Genomic DNA, 17,565 nt, shown 5'->3' on the forward strand with positions numbered 1-17,565 from the left:
GGGCAGGTGGACATTTACTGGCTTTGGAGAGGAGCTGCTGCGGCTGAAGCTGAAGAGACCAGGAGAAGGTAAAGCAGCTGGAGAATGACATGAAGGGATCCTGCCAGCTGCTGCCTCCAGCTGCAGACGAGAGACAGCCAGCCTCTCTGGGTGAGGAAGGGTCCCTCTGAGTAGTCCTCAGCAGACCAGATCTCCAACATGCACCGGGGGGTCTCTATATGTAACAACAAATACAGTACGGCCATGTAGTGTGTGCGTGTGTGTGCATGGCTGTGTATCTAGGACACCTCATGTTCTAAGAGCTGTAAGACACCAGTGCATTCTCTTAGATGGAGGACAGTCAAGTGACTGGAGCTACAGAAGAGGAAGGGAGGAAAGGAGACACAGACAGACAGAGAAGTGCTGGAACTGTAAAACTTGCCTGGTAGCGCAGAGAGCGGGTGCTGTGGTGAGTCCTGGGCCCTTGGGGCCATTGTCACCCCTCTTCTGCATCTCAGTACCTCCCTGCCCCCACCCCTTTCCCTCTGTGTAATTTTTTCTCGCTTCCTTGTACCTCTTCTCCTCTCTCTATTATTGTGTCCTGCTCCCTGTCCCTCTCTTTTCTCCAGGTCCCTCTTTCTCTTTTTCTCTACCTATCCCTTTTGGTTCTTTGCTGTCCCTTTCTCTTGCTCCCTGTCCCTCTTTTTTCCCCCCTCCTCTGTCTCTGCCCTGCAGCCCATTGCTGTTGTTTTCTTCTCTGTCTCTTTGTCCTGATCTACATCACTCCCTGGTTTTCACAGTCTCTCTGGCCTGTTCCTTGTCTCTCTCTGCTTGCATGTCCCGCTCCCTGTCCTTATCTGCCCCCCTCTCTCCCTCTGTCCGTCACTCTGTCCTACTCCCTGCCCCATTGTTTCTCACTCTATCCTTCTGTCCTGCTCCCTGCCCCTATTCCTTTTCACTCCCTCTCCGTCCTGCTGCCCACCCCAGGCTTTTTTTGCAATCTCTGTCCTGCCCCCAGCCCTTATTTTTCTTTCTCTCTCCTGCCCCCTCTCCCTCTCTCTGCCTCTCTTCCTCTTTCCCTGCTGCTTCTTTCTCCATCTCTGTCCAGATCCCTGTCCTTTTTTTTCTCTTGCTGTCCCTCTGTCCTTTTTCTTGTCCCCATCTTTTCTGTCTTTCTGTCCCGTTCCCTGTCCCATCCTTTCTCACTATATCCCCCTGTCCGGCTGGCTGTCCCTTCTTTCCTCCCTCTCTTGCTCAGTATTTTTCCTTTCTCCATCTCTCTGTCCTGCTGCCCATCACAGTTGCTTTTTCCTCCAATGCTGTACTGCTCCCTGTTCCTTTTTTCTCTCTCTCTGTCACTCTGGCCTGCTCCCTTTGTCTATTTTTTAACTCCTCTGTCTCAGTCCTGCAGCACATCACTATTTTTTTCGTCTTCCGTCCCTTTGTCCTCCCTGCCCCTGTCCTTGTCTCCCTTTCCTTTTGTTCTGCTGCCCAGCTTTTTCCCCCTTCTGCTCCACCTCTCTGTCCTGCTCTCTACCCCTCTCATTCTCTCTCTGTTTCTCTGTCCTTCTCCCTGAGTCTTCCCCCCGCACTATGTTTGTGTCCTGCTCCCTCTTCAGGTTTCCCCCCCTCTCGGTCACTCTGTCCTGCTCCCTGTCGCTGTTATTTCTCACTCCATCTCTGTCCTGCAGCCCAGTGCTGTTTTTCCCTTCTCCATCCCTCTGTCCTGCTGTCCAGCCCAGGCTTTTTTCCCTCCATCTGTGTCCCGTTCCCTGTCTCTTATTTTTGCCTGTCTTTCACTTTGTCCTGCCTCCGTGTCCGTGTTTTCTCTCTCTGTATCGCCTTGTCCTGCTCCTTGTCCCTGTCTTTCTCTGACAGTTCATGTCCTGCTCCCTGTCCCCCGTCCTTCCTCCTGTCTTTCTTTTTCCTCTCTCTGTCCCTGCTGCTTCTTTCTCCACCACTGTCCTGCTCCCTGTCCCTTTTTTCCTCTCGCTGTCCCTCTGTCCTGCTCCCTGTCCCCATCTTTTCTGTCTTTATTGCTCTGTCCTGCTGCCTGTCCCATCATTTCTTCCTATACCCCCCTGTCCAGCTGGCTCTCCCTTTTATTTGTCTTCTCTTCTTCTTTCGTGCTTCTCAGCCCTCTGTCTCTGTCCTCCAGCCCATTGCTGTTTTTTTCCCCCTTCTTGGTCTCTTTGTCCAAATCTGACCCTCTCTTTATTTCTCAGTCCCTTTGTCCTTCTCCCTGTCCTCCTTTTTCTCTCTCCACCTGTACATCCCATTCCTGTCCCTGTCTTTCTCTATCCCCCCTTCCTTCTTCCTCTCCTTCCGTCCCCATCTCTCTGTCCTGCTCCTCATGCCTGCTTTTTCTTCCTCCTTCTCTCTGCAGGGCTCCTTGTCCCTATTTATCTTGAGTTCTCCATCTCTCAAGCCTTTTCCCTGTACCTTTCTGTCCTGGTTTCGGCTGGGACAGAGTTAACTCTCTTCTTAGTAGCTGGTACAGTGCTGTGTTTTGGATTTAGTGTGAGAATGATGTTGATAACACTCTGATGTTTTAGTTCTTGCTATGTAGCGCTTATCTTAAGCCAAGGACTTTTTCAGTTTCTCATGCTCTGCCAGCAAGCAGGTGTGCAAGAAGCTGGGAGGGAGCATGGCCAGGGCAGCTGACCCCAACTAGCCAAAGGGCTATTCCATACCATGGAACGTCATGCCCAGTATATAAACAGGGGGGAGTTGACCGGGAGGGGCGGTCGCGGCTCGGGAACTAACTGGGCATCGGTCAGCAGGTGGTGAGCAATTGCATTGTGCATCACTGGTTTTTTTTCTCCTCCCCCCCCCCCCTTCCTTTTTTTGTTATATTCCTTTTCATTACTATTATTATTATTTATTATTATTATTATTACTATTGTTAGTATTATATTTTACTTTCGTTATTAAACTGTTCTTATCTCAACCCACGAGTTTTACTTTTTTTTCCTTTCCTTCTCCTCACCCCACTGGGAGGGGGGAGAGGGAAGCGGCTGCGTGGTGCTTAGTTGCTGACTGGGGTTAAACCCCGACACTCTCTTTCTCGGCTCCTCAGTCTTCTCCCTCGTCTTTGTTCTCTTTCTAATCCTCTGTCCTTCTCCCCCTCAGTCTATACTGAATGACCAGGTGTCCCTGTGCTCTGGTGTTTCCTTTAGCATTGCCCTAGGGAAGATCTGGTGGTTTTAGGGCTAGGGATCATTTAGGAGCTGGTCTCCTTATGTAGACAGCGGAGCTAGGTGTAGTTAAAGCAGAGGTTATTCTCAGCCAGTGCTCTATGCCTCTTGCTGCAACAGCAGGCTGTGGGCCTTATTTTGAAGGAAGGTTTCTTGTTCTGTGCTTATTGCTCCTCGGGACGCTGCACAGGAGTGGTGTTGGTAGGAAGTAAAGGCACTTGCAATTGGCTTTTCCATGCAGTCTTCATACAGAGCTTTTGGTATTGATTGATTTCTGGGAAGCAAGGCACGAGTGCCTGTGCGCTTCCATACGCAGTGCTGCCTCCCAAAATAAGTCCACCCTTCTCCGCTTCTGCTTCTTCCACACCTGGGTAGAACAAGGAAATGCAATAGCGTGCAGATTCAGTAATTCACTGGCACCGGGTGTACGGTGGGGAGGCCTGGTGGAGGGTGTGGCCCGACAGGGCTGTGAGGTCACAGAGCCCCGCTTTGATGTGCTGTGCCTCGCCAGCTGCGGGCCACGCTCTGGCAGCAGCAGCAGCAGCAGCAGCAGCAGCAGCAGCAGCATGGTGCGAGCACGGGGCGCTGTGGTCCTCACCCGCCGCCTCCTCCTCCTGGTGGCCCTGCAAGCCTGGGACACGCAGGCTGCTCCAAGACGAGCGCGGGGAGCAGGTAGGCAGGCAGGGGGCCAGCACCCAGCCCCAAGCAGTGTGTCATGGCATTCACCGCAGCTCAGTGGGGCCAGGGCTAGGGCTGGGTCTGGGAGAGTGGCTGGGCTGGGCTGGGCAAGCCAGGCAGGCATCACGGTGTGGGCAGAAGTGGCAGACACCCCACGGGGAGGCATAGAGGGGCTGCGGCTGCTTCAGGGGCATTTTCTGGGCAAGCAGCGGGGCTGGGAGCAGCAGCGCAGGGTAAGAAACCCAGCACTGAGTCCCCGTGGGGCCCTCCCTGCCGCCCGGCCCCGTGCCACACTGCCCTGCCCCGGGGCAGCCTGCCCCTAGTATGCGCGTTGGGCCAGGGGTGGAGAGTGAGTGGTGCCACAGGAGCCAGGCGACAGCCCACGGGAGCGCTTCTCCCCAGGCTGGTTGCAGCCGTGCCCAGGGCTGCGACTCTGCTGCTCCCTGGCTGGATCCTGGCTTTCAGCCTCGGGGATGTCCCGGAGGGGCGTGCTCAGGAAACGTCTGCTCGGTAAAAGAGGAGCGTTTCTGCTCTAGTCCTGCAGCCCTGCTCCCCTTGGATGAACCGCAGGTCCCCAGCCCACAGGAACATGCAGGGGTAGCGCTGGTGCAGCCTTTCACAGGCTCTTGTCCACGAGAAGCGTGGACAGTCGCCTTTTCCCCCAGTTCTTTGGTGTGGGCTTCCCCCGTGTGCGTGGAGACTTCTCTGATCTGTGCTTGATTCCAGACGATGGCATTGGCGGTGCTTATCGAGCTTCTCGGCTGGATCCTGGTTATAAGCCTTGGGGGCATCCCAGAGGTCAGTTGTCAATGTCTGTCTGCTTGAGGGAATAAATACTTATGGATGAATAGGTTATTCATGTGCAGTTTTACCTAAGATCCTCTTAAGGCCTTCCAAGAGCTTTTTGTGCCTTGGGCATGTTGCACGGGTAAGTCATGAATGTTTCTTTACCTGAAGAGCTGCGAAGTCTTGGCAAACAGGTCACCCGTATTCCTTTTTAGCTGTGGGAACCTACAGCTTTGTTGTGTCCTGTGTCATTACCTCACCCCCTTCCGGTCACTGCAGGTGACTAAGGAAGAAGTAGATCACAACATGCAATGGAAACTCTCCTCACCTGTGTTTGGTTACCTGTTTGGTTCTTGCAGTCCATGTTGATCAAGACGCTCGGTGGATTCCTGTTCCTGAGCCTGGGGGGCATCCCAGAGGTAAGTATGCAGTCTTCATTTGTTATTGGCCTTTTGTATTTGTTAATATTTGGTTTGTTATTTGTTAATATTTTGTTGTGGTAGTTCAGCCTTCCAGTGGCCAGCAGGCTCTTCTCTACAAGAATCGTGAATGATCGTTTTTTTCCTCTGGTGCTACATGCTCCCACTTTAGTGTGGGCTTCCTTTTGTGTGTGTGAGGTCTGGTAAGAAGGCCCTGAGAGGCCCGATGGTTGTCCATCTGGTCCTTGAGGGGTGTTGCACATGGCCTGGCGACAGTAGTTTGAAAGCTGCCAGGTCCCAGCCAAGAGGTCACCAGGCCCCTCCGCAGCTTTGAACATCTCAGCCTGTGTCTGGGTCCCGTGTTGTTGCCTGCCCCGCTTCCAGTCACTGCAGGTCACGAAGGAAGAGGTAGATCACAACATGCAATGGAAACATTTTTCATCTCTGCTTGATTACAGCCGTCCCTGTAGGCAGCGGCTGCTTGAGTTCTCGACTTGAGCGTGTCCGTGAGCCTCAGGGCGATCCCACAGGTAAGTCCCTTCAGCGAATGAGCACTTCCATTTTAATTTTCTGTTCATGTGAAATTTAGCTTACTCCTTTCTTGGCTGATGCTTGGGCATGCAGAAGAGCAGAGAGGGAATGGGTGTGGCTCAGTGATGTGCCCTGGGGCACTCTGCCTTGCAAAGCTGTCTTTGCCAGCCTTGCTGAGCCTGTGCTGCTTCCAGTGCGGGCTGCAAAGGCAGCAGGCACGTTGGGGTTGAGCTTAGAGCTGGTGTGAGCTCCAGGGAGTCCTTTTTTCCGACAGTTCCATGCCTGGTTCGTGGCCACTGCAGGCACCCGGTAAATGTTTGCAAGACGCTCCTGAGTGGGAGGGAGAGAGGAGTGCTCTGGAGTAATCCCGTGTTTGAACTGCATTCGCTGTCATTCAGATCTGAAGAAGTCTATTGAAATATTTCACGGGAGCTGCTCTGTCCTGTGTTCATTTACAGATGTGGCTGCAGGCGATGGTTATCCAGCTTCCTGGCTGGGTTCCAGGGCTGACCCGCAGGGAGGTCGCATTGGTACGTCATGGCTTTTTCCTTCCTTTGAGAGCTGCCAGCTCAAAGTCCAAATGTCAGCCAGGTGCCTCTGCAGGTGTGAGAATACAGACCTGCACGTGTGTGCCATGTCATTACGTGACCCCCTTACATGTTCTGCTCTTCAGTTATGACGAGGTAGATCAGAACCCATGATGGTAACTTCTCATGGGTGTTTGGTTGCAGATGTGGCCAGAGGGAGGGCTTTTCCAGCTTTTCCAGCTCCTCGGCTGGATCCTGGGCTGGATCCCAGCAGGCATCCCAAGGGTGAGTAGTCAGTCCCCAAGGGTGAGTAGTCAGTCTGTATTGACTTCACAGAATAAGCACTCATTTTCAGTATTTTATTCACGTGACATTTACCTTCATACTTTCTGTTAATGTCCTCGAAGAGGAAAGGATAAAGCTAAAATAGGGAACTATTCCCAAAAGGTATCTGAGGTTCCAAAGGAAATCCTGAAAGACTTGGAGAAAGCAGCACCTGGTTAGTGTGTTTCGCTCTGTTAACCATACGACTTGGGAAGCTGAGGTTTTAGATTCGTGTATGGACGTGCTGTAGCCTACACAGCAGGAAGGGACCAGTCAGAGCCTTGCTGCAGTGACACTCGATTTCACGCCTTGTGTAGGCTGATGAGCCACCGAGATGCTCCAGCACAGCGTTTGCTGCCCGTTGTGGTTCAAGCTGAGTCCCAGGGGCAGCTACTGCCCCAGTTGTACCATTACTCGTCAGAGCTGCTTTGTACAGATGCTGGTATCCAGATGTCAGGAACTGACGTGTGCTGAATTTGTGTTCAGCTCATGCACAGCCCAGTTTGCAGCTGGGCAAGTTCAAGGCAGGAATGACGTCCCAAGAAATCTTGGCTGCCCTTGCCTAATGTTGGAAGTCAGGTGCAGGTGCTGATTCTGCAGGTATTTGTGTTTGCGATTGACTTTCAGCCTGCAGACTGATAACTGTGGTGGGACGAGTGTGACTGTTGGTGGTGCTCCCGGAGTGCGTGAGGGACTTGCGGAGGAGCTAATTGCTCATGAGCCATGAGAGGGCCAGCACCCTGCCAGTCACTGGAGGGGAGAGGGCCCTTGGCTGACGGAGACGATGCCCAGGCAGATTTTGGTCGCTGGGACTGGCAGGCTTTGCCTGGGCTGCAGGCAGGATCGATGCCCCGGCCGGGATCAGAGCCTGGTCCAGCCCCGTTGCTCTCCTTGATGTCTGAGGACTCTCGGTGACACTTTGGGGTCAGGGGTGGGTTGGAGCTGGACACTGAGCTTGAGGCCGGACACCTAACGTGAAGGCGGCCTTGAGTGGATCATTGAGTTAATTCAGTCTTGGGTGGTTTAGCTCTCCATTTCTAGTTGCATTTCAGAAAACTTGGCTGTGGTTTTCCTCTTGTTTTGGGGGACAGTGGGCTCTTCACTGCCGCTTGTGAAAGTGCCCAGAACATGGTTGCAAGAGCTTGGGGTTCAGTCCACCGTGTGTGTCTGTTACCTTTCCCATGTGATGGAGCTGGCATGGTGGGACGTGCTTCTCAGAGGAGCTCTTTCCCCAGCTGAACTGGATGTGACTTTTTCCCATCCTCTTTGAAGGAAGCAATTTAGCATTGCCTTGCAGTTTGCCAAAAATGCACTGCATGTAATGTGAACAAGAAGATCACATGCAATTTCCTGGTTTCCCAGCATGTCAGGTTTTGCTGCCTGTACTGGTAAAGTGAAGAGTGTCCTGTGCTTAATTTTTGCTCTGTGAATGACACATTGTTTGGACTAGGTGCACCCCCAAAAGCCCAGGCTTTGTTTCTAAGCTTTATTAATGTATTTGGAGAGTATTGCCTCCTGAAGGTGTCGTGTTCCTGATAAGGAACAGTTACTTGTAATTTAATTGTCCTGCTTGCTTTCTAAAGAGACTAACCGTGAGACTGTGCAGAAGGAGGCCTTTCAGAAGGGAAGCAGTCACAGAGTGCCAGTCTCAGATGAAGAAAGAGAGGCAATGCAAGAAACCGGCACGCCAGGTAATTGCTGTCCCGTGGTCACCCGGTGTCACCAGTCAGAATCACTGTGTGCCCGCAGGCTCTTCCCCCAGAGCCCACTCTTGCACGTCCTGTCAGCAGCCAAACCTGGAAGTGTTAGTGCAGGGAAGGTGTTGTCGAAGAAGGCAGGAGCAGCTCTCTGAGGACAACCGTCCTCTCTGGTGTGTGGCAGTTATTGCCAGCAGCGTGCCAGGGAGACGCTCGTAGAGCTCTCTGGATGCGGTTAGAGCTTGCTCACCTCCTGCCACACCCAGTTCCCAGGAATTTAGGAACTTTGCCCTTTTGGGAATGAGGCCATCTGAGGGCTACAGCCCAGCCCTGCACCACGCTGTCCCAGGGCCAGCCTTCCCCCAATGCGTGCATCAGAGCCGGGGGTGACAAGCAAGTGGCACCGCAGGAGCCAGGCAGTAGCCCATGGGCTGGATCCCATCTCTCAGCCCCGAGGATGTCCTGGAGGGGAGTGCTCAGGCGATTTCTGCTTGGGAAAACAGGAGCGTTTCTGCTCTATCCCTGCAGTGCTCTCCTGGGATGAACCGCAGGTCTCCAGCACGCAGCCCTGGCCTGCAGCCCGGAGGAACAGACAGGGGTAGCGCCGGTGCAGCTGCTCGCTGGCATGCGGGCTCTTCTCCCCGAGAAGTTTAAGCAGTCCGTCTTGTCCTCTGGTGCTAAGACACCAGAGCCAGAGGCACCAGCCACTGAAAAAGAAAACCTCTTGGGCATGTGAAACACACTGTGAGATTATCCATGGTGCAGAGCACAATAACGTGTGGCATTGTCTCTTCTCCTCCAGGGGCAGATGCTGGGAAAAAGGCTGAGGCTGCTGGTCGTGAAGAGCTGCGCAAGTACTATATCCCAGTGACTGCATCAGCCTTGGGCGTGCTGCTGCTTGGGATAGTGGTATCTTGCGTAGTCATTGCACGGCTGAGGAAGAGAGACCCGTGAGTTGGCTTTTCCCCAGAGTTATTTATTGCTGCAGTTGGCAATGAAGTATTTGCAGTTAGAGTATCCTGGAGTGCCAAGGCAGCTGCTGGCAGTACTGTGCTGAGATTTCTGCTATAAGATTTTTTAACTGGCCTCTTAATTCCTATCAGTGAGTAGTCTTTTCTGAAACCCATTTGTACAGAAGGACCCAGAGAGACCAAGAAGCACTGGGACAAGCTGATACTGACTCTGCCTGGAAAAGTGAAGATCAAACTAGAGACAAAGGCAAAGCAGAGTCAGGAGAAGGAACAAGAAAAGGGGAGGTTGCCCAAGCAAATGAGATTTTCAGCAACGGCTCCAGCCCATCACCGTGGCCTTTTGCAGCAGAGCTCGCCCAGCTGTACAGGAACGTGAGCGCAGACCCCTCACCTCTGCCCGCTTGTCCCAGCTGCTCTCTCACCGACAGTGTCTCTTCACTGGACACCTGGATTTCTTTGGACTCGCCTCAGCCTAACCCCTTCTGGTGTCCCTGCTACCAGTACCAACAGGGATACTGTACTTCAGAAGATGAGTCTTTTTAGAATAAATAATAAATATAATTTGGCCAAAAGCAGTGAGTCCTTGGCTGTTCTGGGCGTTTCCGTCGAGGTATAATGCACAGAGCTGGGACCAGCGCTGGATCTGTGAGAGAAGCTGTCAGAGACCTGCACTCCAGTGAGGGACCCCTTTGTCCCAGCATCAGCCTGGTTTCCCAGCTGGGGCTGTCAACAAGGCTTTCATCCACCAGAATGAGGACGTGCTGGTGAGACTTGAGGTGCGAAGGATTGTCCTTGAGCTTGCTTGGGATGCTGCCCTGAATCAGGATGGCCTGGACAGAGAGGGAGGGAGGGAGGTGCTGGGAAGGATGGCCATCCGGTGGCTGAGCACATCAAGGAGGGCCGGCGGGGTGGCAGAGGCTGTGGGGCTGGAGCAGTGCTCCCCACTGCAGACCCTGGAGATGATAAATGAGCGGAAAGCTGGAGCGGGGCTGAGTGGGAGAGGGAGTGGAAGGAATGTGATATTAGTAACCAGGCCTGCATTAAAAATGGAACAGAGTATAATGAAATATAATACTGTAAAAAGAAATAGGTCAAGCTTTGCAGACTGTCAACAAAGGGGAGGAACACCTTTGGAATACATCTGAAGTCGTGCTGGCCAAATACAGTGGATCTCATTAAGGCCGACTGTGGTGGGTTGATCCTGGCTGGATGCCAGGTGCCCACCAAAGCCGCTCTATCACTCCCCTCCTCAACTGGACAGGGGAGAGAAAATAAAACGAAATAAAACGTGGGTCGAGATAAGGACAGGGAGATCACTCACCAATTACCGTCACAGGCAAAACAGACTCGACTTGGGGAAAAATTAGTTTAATTTATTACTAGTCAAATCAGAGCAGGATAATGAGAAATAAAACCAAATCTTAAACACACCTTCCCCCCACCCCTCCCTTCTTCCCAGGCTTAACTTTACTCTTGATTTTTCTCTACCTCCTCCCCCCCGAGCGGCACAGGGGGACGGGGAATGGGGGTTTGGGTCAGTTCTTCACACGCTGTTTCTGCTGCTCCTTCCTCCTCAGGGGGAGGACTCCTCACACTCTTCCCCTGCTCCAGCGTGGGGTCCCTCCCATGGGAGACAGTCCTCCACGAACTTCTCCAACGTGAGTCCTTCCCACGGGCTACAGTTCTTCACGAACTGCTCCAGCATGGGTCCCATCCACGGGGTGCAGTCCTTCAGGAACAGACTGCTCCAGCGTGGGTCCCCCGCGGGGTCACAAGTCCTGCCAGCAAACCTGCTTCAGCATGGGCTCCTCTCTCCACGGGGCCACGGGTCCGCAGGTCCTGCCAAGGAGCCTGCTCCAGCATGGGCTTCCCATGGGGTCACAGCGTCCTTCGGGCATCCCCCTGCTCCGGCGTGGGGTCCTCCACGGGCTGCAGGTGGATATCTGCTCCACCGTGGACCTCCACGGGCTGCAGGGGGACAGCCTGCCTCACCGTGGTCTTCACCACGAGCTGCAGGGGAATCTCTGCTCCGGTGCCAGGAGCACCTCCTCCCCTCCTTCTTCACTGACCTTGGTGTCTGCGGAGTTGTTCCTCTCACATATTCTCACTCCTCTCTCTCTGGCTGCAACTGCTACTCCCCTGTAACTTCTTTTCCCTTTCTTAAATATGTTATCCCAGAGGCGCTACTACTGTTGCTGATTGGCTCAGCCTTGGCCAGCGGCGGGTCCGTCTTGGAACCCGCTGGCATTAAGTTTATCGGACATAGGGGAAGCTCCTAGCAGCTTCTCACAGAAGCCACCCCTGTAGCCCCCCTGCTACCAAAACCTTGCCACGCAAACGCAATACGCCGACGTGGAGTCTGACTTGCGAGGGTCTTTTCAGAGCACATCAGATGACACAAAGGACAGACCACAAAGCCAGTCTTATCGCAACTCTGCTCTGCAGTTGTGACTGAAGGGTGCAGGAGCCAGGCAGAAAAGGCTTTATACATCGTTCTAGGCTGCCTTGCTGGGCATTACGAGCAGCTCGTCCCAGCGTTCCTCCTCCTGTGCAGAGCACCCCGTATCACCCAGTCGGCCTGGCTGCTGACCTGAGTGCTTGTGCACTCCCATACGCAGTGCTGTATGTGAGCCTGCAGGCTCTTTCCCCGGTGCCCGCTATTGCACGTGATGTCAGCAGCCAAACCTGAAACTGTCAGTACAGAGAAAGGGTTGTAGAAGACGCCAGGAACGTCTCTCTGAGGACGAATGTCGTTTCCAGCGTGTGGAGGTTATTGCCATCAGCGTGCCAGAGAGACGCTCATAACCCTCTCTGGATGCAGTGAGATATCGCTCACCTCCCACCACACACTCCCACTCACACCCACCACAGGAATTTCAGAACTCTGCCATTTTGGGAACGAGGCCATCTGAACCACGCTTAGTAGATGATGGGAAATGTGACTCTTGATCGGGAGGATGTACCTCCCTCAGTACCTGCACCCCAGAGCTTACCGTGAGTCCCTAGAGGCCCTAGGCACAACAGAGGGGGACAGAGGTCCAAAGGGATTCACTGGCGGATCGGGCACGGGCTTAGATGGAACCTGCACCGTCCTTCTGCATCCTCTGTGCCTGAGCCGCGCTGAGGCTTTACCTTTCTCTGCTTCTTGGCAGTGCTGTCAAGCCCCGGGGAAGCCGACCACGCCAGAATACATGAATTTTTTCAAAAGAGTCCAGGTACTGAGCAGTCTTGCAGGGGGGCATAAGTGGGAGACAAGTCCTGAAAAGGGGAGGCATGCAAGCGGTGCCCATGCTGGAGACAAGGCAAAGGGGGAGAGCGAGGTTCAGGTGTCTCCTGAGAGGGCCTGACTCTGTCCCCTCGGGGTGTGGGTGCTGGGCTGGGGAGGGAGAGCTGGGGGCGGCGCTCCCTGACGCAGGGATGGTTTTTGTCCGTGTTGCTCAAAGGAGCAATTGGTCAAACAGCTGCGCTCCCCCACGTGCTCTCCATCCGGCCCCATGAGTTCTGTTCAGTGGGACGACTTGCCCCCCAAAGGGTCAGAGAGAGCCTCCATGCAGCAGCACTAGCAAGCCTCGGAGAGTGAAGGTGGGCAAGCGCAAAAGAAATTGTGCGCAAATGTGAAGAGTGGTCAAGAAGGGGGAGCAAACCCATGACACTGGGAAAACTGGATTACGGCCATCCCAGAGCGTAAGCAAAGCTGAGAGGAGAAAGAGAGGCCCCAGAGCGCATTGATTTGCAATGGCTTTGGGAGGTTCCTTTGTTTCTACTGAAACCAAGGAAATGTTGCAGCCCCAGGATGTTCACTCGTTCAGAGATGCTAACAAAGTGAGAAAGAACATTTCCCGGCAATGTCAGACCTCCTGTGAGATTACCAGTAGTGCGCAGGACCCACTAACATGCAGAATTGTTCCTCCTCTATCTGTTGCCTCCTGTTGCCTCTTGTTGCCTCCTCTTCCTTCTTGTCTTCCTCTTTCCTTCTTTTGCCTCCTGTTGCCTCTTCCTCCTCCCTCTCCTGTTGCCTCTTGTTCCCGCCTCCTTCTTTTACCTCCTGTTGCCGCCTCCTCCTCCCGTTGCTTCCTTTTGCCTCCTGTTTTCTCCTCCTCCATTTTTTTCTTGTTGCCTCCTCCTCCTGCTCCTGTTGTGTCCTGTTTCCCACTCCTCCTGATTTCTTCCTGTTGCTTCCTCTTCCTGCTCCCCATTTCCTTTTACTCCTTCTCCTACTGTTGCCTCCTGTTGCCTTCTCCTCGTCCTCCTCTTTCTTCCTGTTCCCTCCTAATGCCTCCAGTTGCCTCTTGTTGCCTCCTGTAACCTTTTCTGACTTCCTTTTACCTCTTCCTGCATCCTTTTGCCTCCTCTTGCCTCCAGTTGCCTCCTCCCCTCTTTCCTCTTTTTGTCGGCCGTTTCCTCTTTCTCCTTTTGCCTTCTGATCCTCCTGTTGCTTCCTCCTCCTCTTACCCCTCCTCCTCCATCCTGCTCCTCCTCTTCTCCCTCATCCTCCTGCTCCTCTTAAGTCTTGTTGCCTCATTCTCGTCCTCCTTTTTCTTCCCATTGCCTCTTCCTCCTCCTCCACCTCCTCGTCTTGTTGCCTACTGTTGCCTCCTGTTGCCTCCTCCTCCTTTTGCCTAACGTTCCCTCCTCATCTTCCTGTTTCTTCCTATTACCTCCTGTTGCGTCTTCCTCCTCTCCTCCCTCCACCTCCTGTTGCCGCCTGTTGTCTTCTCCTCCTCATTTTACCTCTAAAAGTCAGTTCTTTGCCATCTGAGGAGAGAGGAAAGGACGCTTAGCATAGAATTACCAAGGGGATTTATTCTTTTATAATTCAGCTACATGCATAGTGGTGCCCCAGCCTAATGCATGGGGGACCCCAATACAGAGGAAAGCAGAGTTTATATAGGTGACAATACAGTTGTGTAGGCCAGTCGAATCACTCGTGTTAAGGGGTGGGCTAATCAGTCACGATTGCTCGCGTAATCGGTGTGTACTCGTCTCGTGCAGGATCAGTACGTGCTTGTCCCGTGCAGGTGGTGCAGACATAGGGTCAGTGGTTTGTTCATCTTCATTGGTCTAAACTGATGTCCTGTGCCGGTGGGGGAGTTTGTGCTGGATTCTGGTCGGTGTTGGTTCTGGCCGTGGTTATACGCCTGGTTTCACTGTAGGGTAAGTCTTCTGTTGTTTTGTGTCAGTGCAGTGTTTCGCATCCGGCAAGAGCTGGCTTAGGTTGGGTCTTGGGGTCACATCAGCCCCGAGGTAAAAGCTCATAGTCTCAGGTAGTGTTCATTCTTCTAAGCCGGTCGTATTGCAGTTAGCATCTTGCCTTTCACAGACCCTCCTCTTCTGTAGTCTGTCAGGACCTCTTTACTTAATATAATAATTGGGAATTACAGTATTACAAAGAGAAAGATCACATTTAATACTCAGATAAAAGACAACAAAAGTGAATAATATTATTTTTAAGATCATTCTAAGTTTTTGTGCCCATTGAGCAATTTACGAAACCTTGATGTTAGCCAATTTTAAAGCATCAAAAGTTGGTTCTTGTCCTAATTTATGTAGGACTTGCAAATGAGTTTTAATTTGCTCAATATTTGTCTTTATTCTTTGATTTTGATTGACATAAAAGTAGCAGCTAGTATTAATTAGGGCACAGACTCCACCTTGTGCTGCTAAAAAGTAATTTAAGGCCAATCGGTTCTGAATAACTATTTGTGAAGGCATATTTTTACGAATTAGGTGTTTCTGTCATAGGATCAGTTTGTGCTGTCCGGTCCTTTTTTTACGTGGGAGTGATGAATCCAGGAATCTCTAACCTCCACCTTTATTACAGAAGAAGAGGTTGGTAATACAAGAGAGGGTTCTTTTCATTTTGGAGACAAAATATTTCTCCGTTTAAGTACCTGTATCCCTACTTTATCTGCTGGGGAAAAGATATGTGATGATCCCTCTGGTGGTACTGATTGTGCCAGTTGGGCCTGATTCTGATTTTGGTTTATAGTTTGTTGAATATTTAGGATATATTGTGTTACTTGTTCATCCCTGGCTAATAGGCTTGTACGAGTCCTTTTATTTGTTCTTTGTTCAAAATGTGTGTTCTTGCTGAGGTTATAAAACCTCTTTGTTTCCAAATTTTCCTGTGGCATGGCACACTCCTAAGAGGTATCGCAAGTATGTGTAGATGTTAACTGATTTATCTGTGTCTAGTTTACAGGCTTCGGTTATGGCAATTAATTTGGCTGCTGTGCACTTAGTCTGGGCTAATTAACACTTAGTCGCTTATTAACACTTTACTTTCTGTTGTAGCTGCAAAGCCCGTGATGCCATGTCCACTTAGGTATAGATTCAAATTAGGCTTTGCAAGAGGGGTATCTTGGAGGTCTTCTCCTATTTTTCCAGATTCTTGTATGACTTCTATACAATCGTGATGCGGAAGACCTTTGTGGGGTAGTGGAAGTAAGGAAGCTGAATTTAAAGTGTTGCAACGTTTCAGTGTAATGTTGTCAGCTGTTAAGAGGGTTGCTTCATATTTATGAGGGTGTTGAGATGACAAAGCTTGATTTATGTGATTTGTCACGCTTGTTTCAATTTCACGAGGTATTTGCCCTTCTAGGGGGTGTCCTAGGACTGTAATTTTCACTTCGTGTATTAAAGCAGCTGCAGCAGCCATGGCTCGCATGCCAGGAATAGATCCTGATATGACTGGATCTAATTGCATAGAGTAATATGCTACAGGCCTTGGCTGCCCCCCAGTTCTTGTGTCAGTACCCCAGAGACGGTTCCTTCTCTTTCGTGTACGTGTAAGATAAAAGGTTTATCATAATTTGGAAGGCCAAGTGCAGGGGCTGTCAATAAGGCTTGTTTCAGTTTTTCAGAGGTAGTCATCTGGTCCACACTCCATTGCAAAGGTTCTGCTTGATCTTGATGTGTACTGTTGAGGATTGGCTTTGCTAATTCTCCAAAACCAGCCATCCATGGCCTACAAAATCCTACAGCTCCTCAAAAGACTTGCATCTGCTTTTTAGTTTGTGGCTGGGAAATATTTTGGATTGCTTGGACACGATCTAGGGATAAAAACTGAGTTCCTTCTTCTAAGGTATATCCTAAATATGCCATTTTTTATTTACAAAATTGGAGTTTATAAGTAGAAATTTTGTGACCTTTATCAGCCAATGCAGTCAATAATGCTAGAGTATCGATTTTGCATGTATGGGAGTTGGGACAAGCTATTAGTAAGTCATCAACATATTGTACTAGTACAGATTGCCCTGGAAGTGTTATCTCTTATAAATCTTTGAGCAATATCTGAGAAAAATAGTTGGCGATCCTGCAAATCCTTGAGGTGATTGGGTCCAAGTAACTTGCCCTGAAATCCAAGTAAAGGCAAAAATACATTGGGAATCTGGGTGAATGGGGATGCTTAAAAAATGTTGCGCATAAATCAATTAGAGTATAAAATATAGAATTTAGGGGGATTAAGGTGCTAATACTTGATGGATCAGGCACTATTAGGTGGGGTATTTCTGCCCACTCATTGATGTTTCTTAGATCCTGTACAAATCGGTAGACAGGTCTAGGCCTGTTTTAGGTTTTTGTTAATGGGTAGAATAGGGGTGTTACAGGGTGATTGGCATTCTTCTAATATCGCTTGGTATAAAAAGCTTTAGATTAGGAGTGATACCGCTTCAATGGCTTCATGAGATCATGAGTATTATTTGAGTGAAGGTGGGGGACCCTCTTTAGTTCGTAGGATAACCGGTTTTGTGGATTTTAGGAGTCCTACTTCAGTGGGATCCCACCCCCAAATATGGGGCAAGAGTTTTTGCAGCTCTTTTGGTAGGGTGAAGTCTCTAGGGCTTTCCTGTAATGGGACAGCTAATTTAGATAAATTCTTGAAAGGTATCTGGAGCCACATGTCCTGGGGGAACAATTTAAATGTGCCTGCAATTTGCAGAGTATAAAAGGATGTGTAATTGATAGGGGTCCTACCTGAAGGGGCGTCTCTTCTAACAAGAGTATGTTTTGGGGTCTTCCTTCAATTCCCATGATATTCCTTCAATTCCCATGACAAAACACAATTTTGTCCCACTGTGTTCATGTTTTGTGGTCGTTTGTTTAGAGTCAAATGTGTAGCACCTGTACCTAATGGGCACAAGTAACCTTCCCCTCCCCACACACCTGAAGGGTCAGTTGGAGCTCTTGTGGGTTTACGGTATTTAAAATCATGTGGGTGTTACTCGTGGTTGCTGCATAACAGGTTCCCAGTAATTGTCAGTCTTGGGTACCATTATGTTCTTGTGCAGGGGCAGGGGAATTGAATTCGGAAGTCACGGTTAAACCGGGCATAGCTTGTGCTGCCTGAGAAAAACAGGGCTTATAGGGGCAATCTTCTTCCCAGTGTCCTAATCACCTACAACAGTTGCAGCAATCAGCTCAGGAAATTTCAGGGGAAAAAAGTCCTCGTGGTT

General features: G+C 50.9%; 1 protein-coding gene across 6 annotated transcripts; it reads left to right on the forward strand.

Annotated features, from left to right (window-relative positions):
• The first annotated feature begins 5 nt into the window (after nt 1–5).
• Nucleotides 6–9,675, forward strand: LOC127028523 (uncharacterized). 6 transcript variants are annotated; one of them, XM_050914284.1, is made up of 9 exons: nt 6–150; nt 4,581–4,652; nt 5,000–5,059; nt 5,518–5,589; nt 6,049–6,120; nt 6,322–6,402; nt 8,025–8,132; nt 8,941–9,088; nt 9,274–9,675. In XM_050914284.1, the coding sequence occupies exons 1-9, from the start codon at nt 90–92 to the stop codon at nt 9,650–9,652; spliced, it is 1,053 nt and encodes a 350-aa protein (XP_050770241.1). In that variant the 5' UTR covers nt 6–89; the 3' UTR covers nt 9,653–9,675. The 6 variants fall into 6 exon arrangements, with proteins under 6 accessions (XP_050770241.1, XP_050770245.1, XP_050770246.1 ...); XM_050914283.1 differs by lacking the exon at nt 6–150 and adding an exon at nt 3,691–3,848; XM_050914288.1 differs by lacking the exon at nt 4,581–4,652.
• Nucleotides 9,676–17,565: the final 7,890 nt, after the last annotated feature.

This window comes from Gymnogyps californianus, unplaced genomic scaffold (genome assembly GCF_018139145.2).
Source record: "Gymnogyps californianus isolate 813 unplaced genomic scaffold, ASM1813914v2 HiC_scaffold_34, whole genome shotgun sequence".
In the NCBI taxonomy this organism is placed as follows: domain Eukaryota; kingdom Metazoa; phylum Chordata; class Aves; order Accipitriformes; family Cathartidae; genus Gymnogyps; species Gymnogyps californianus.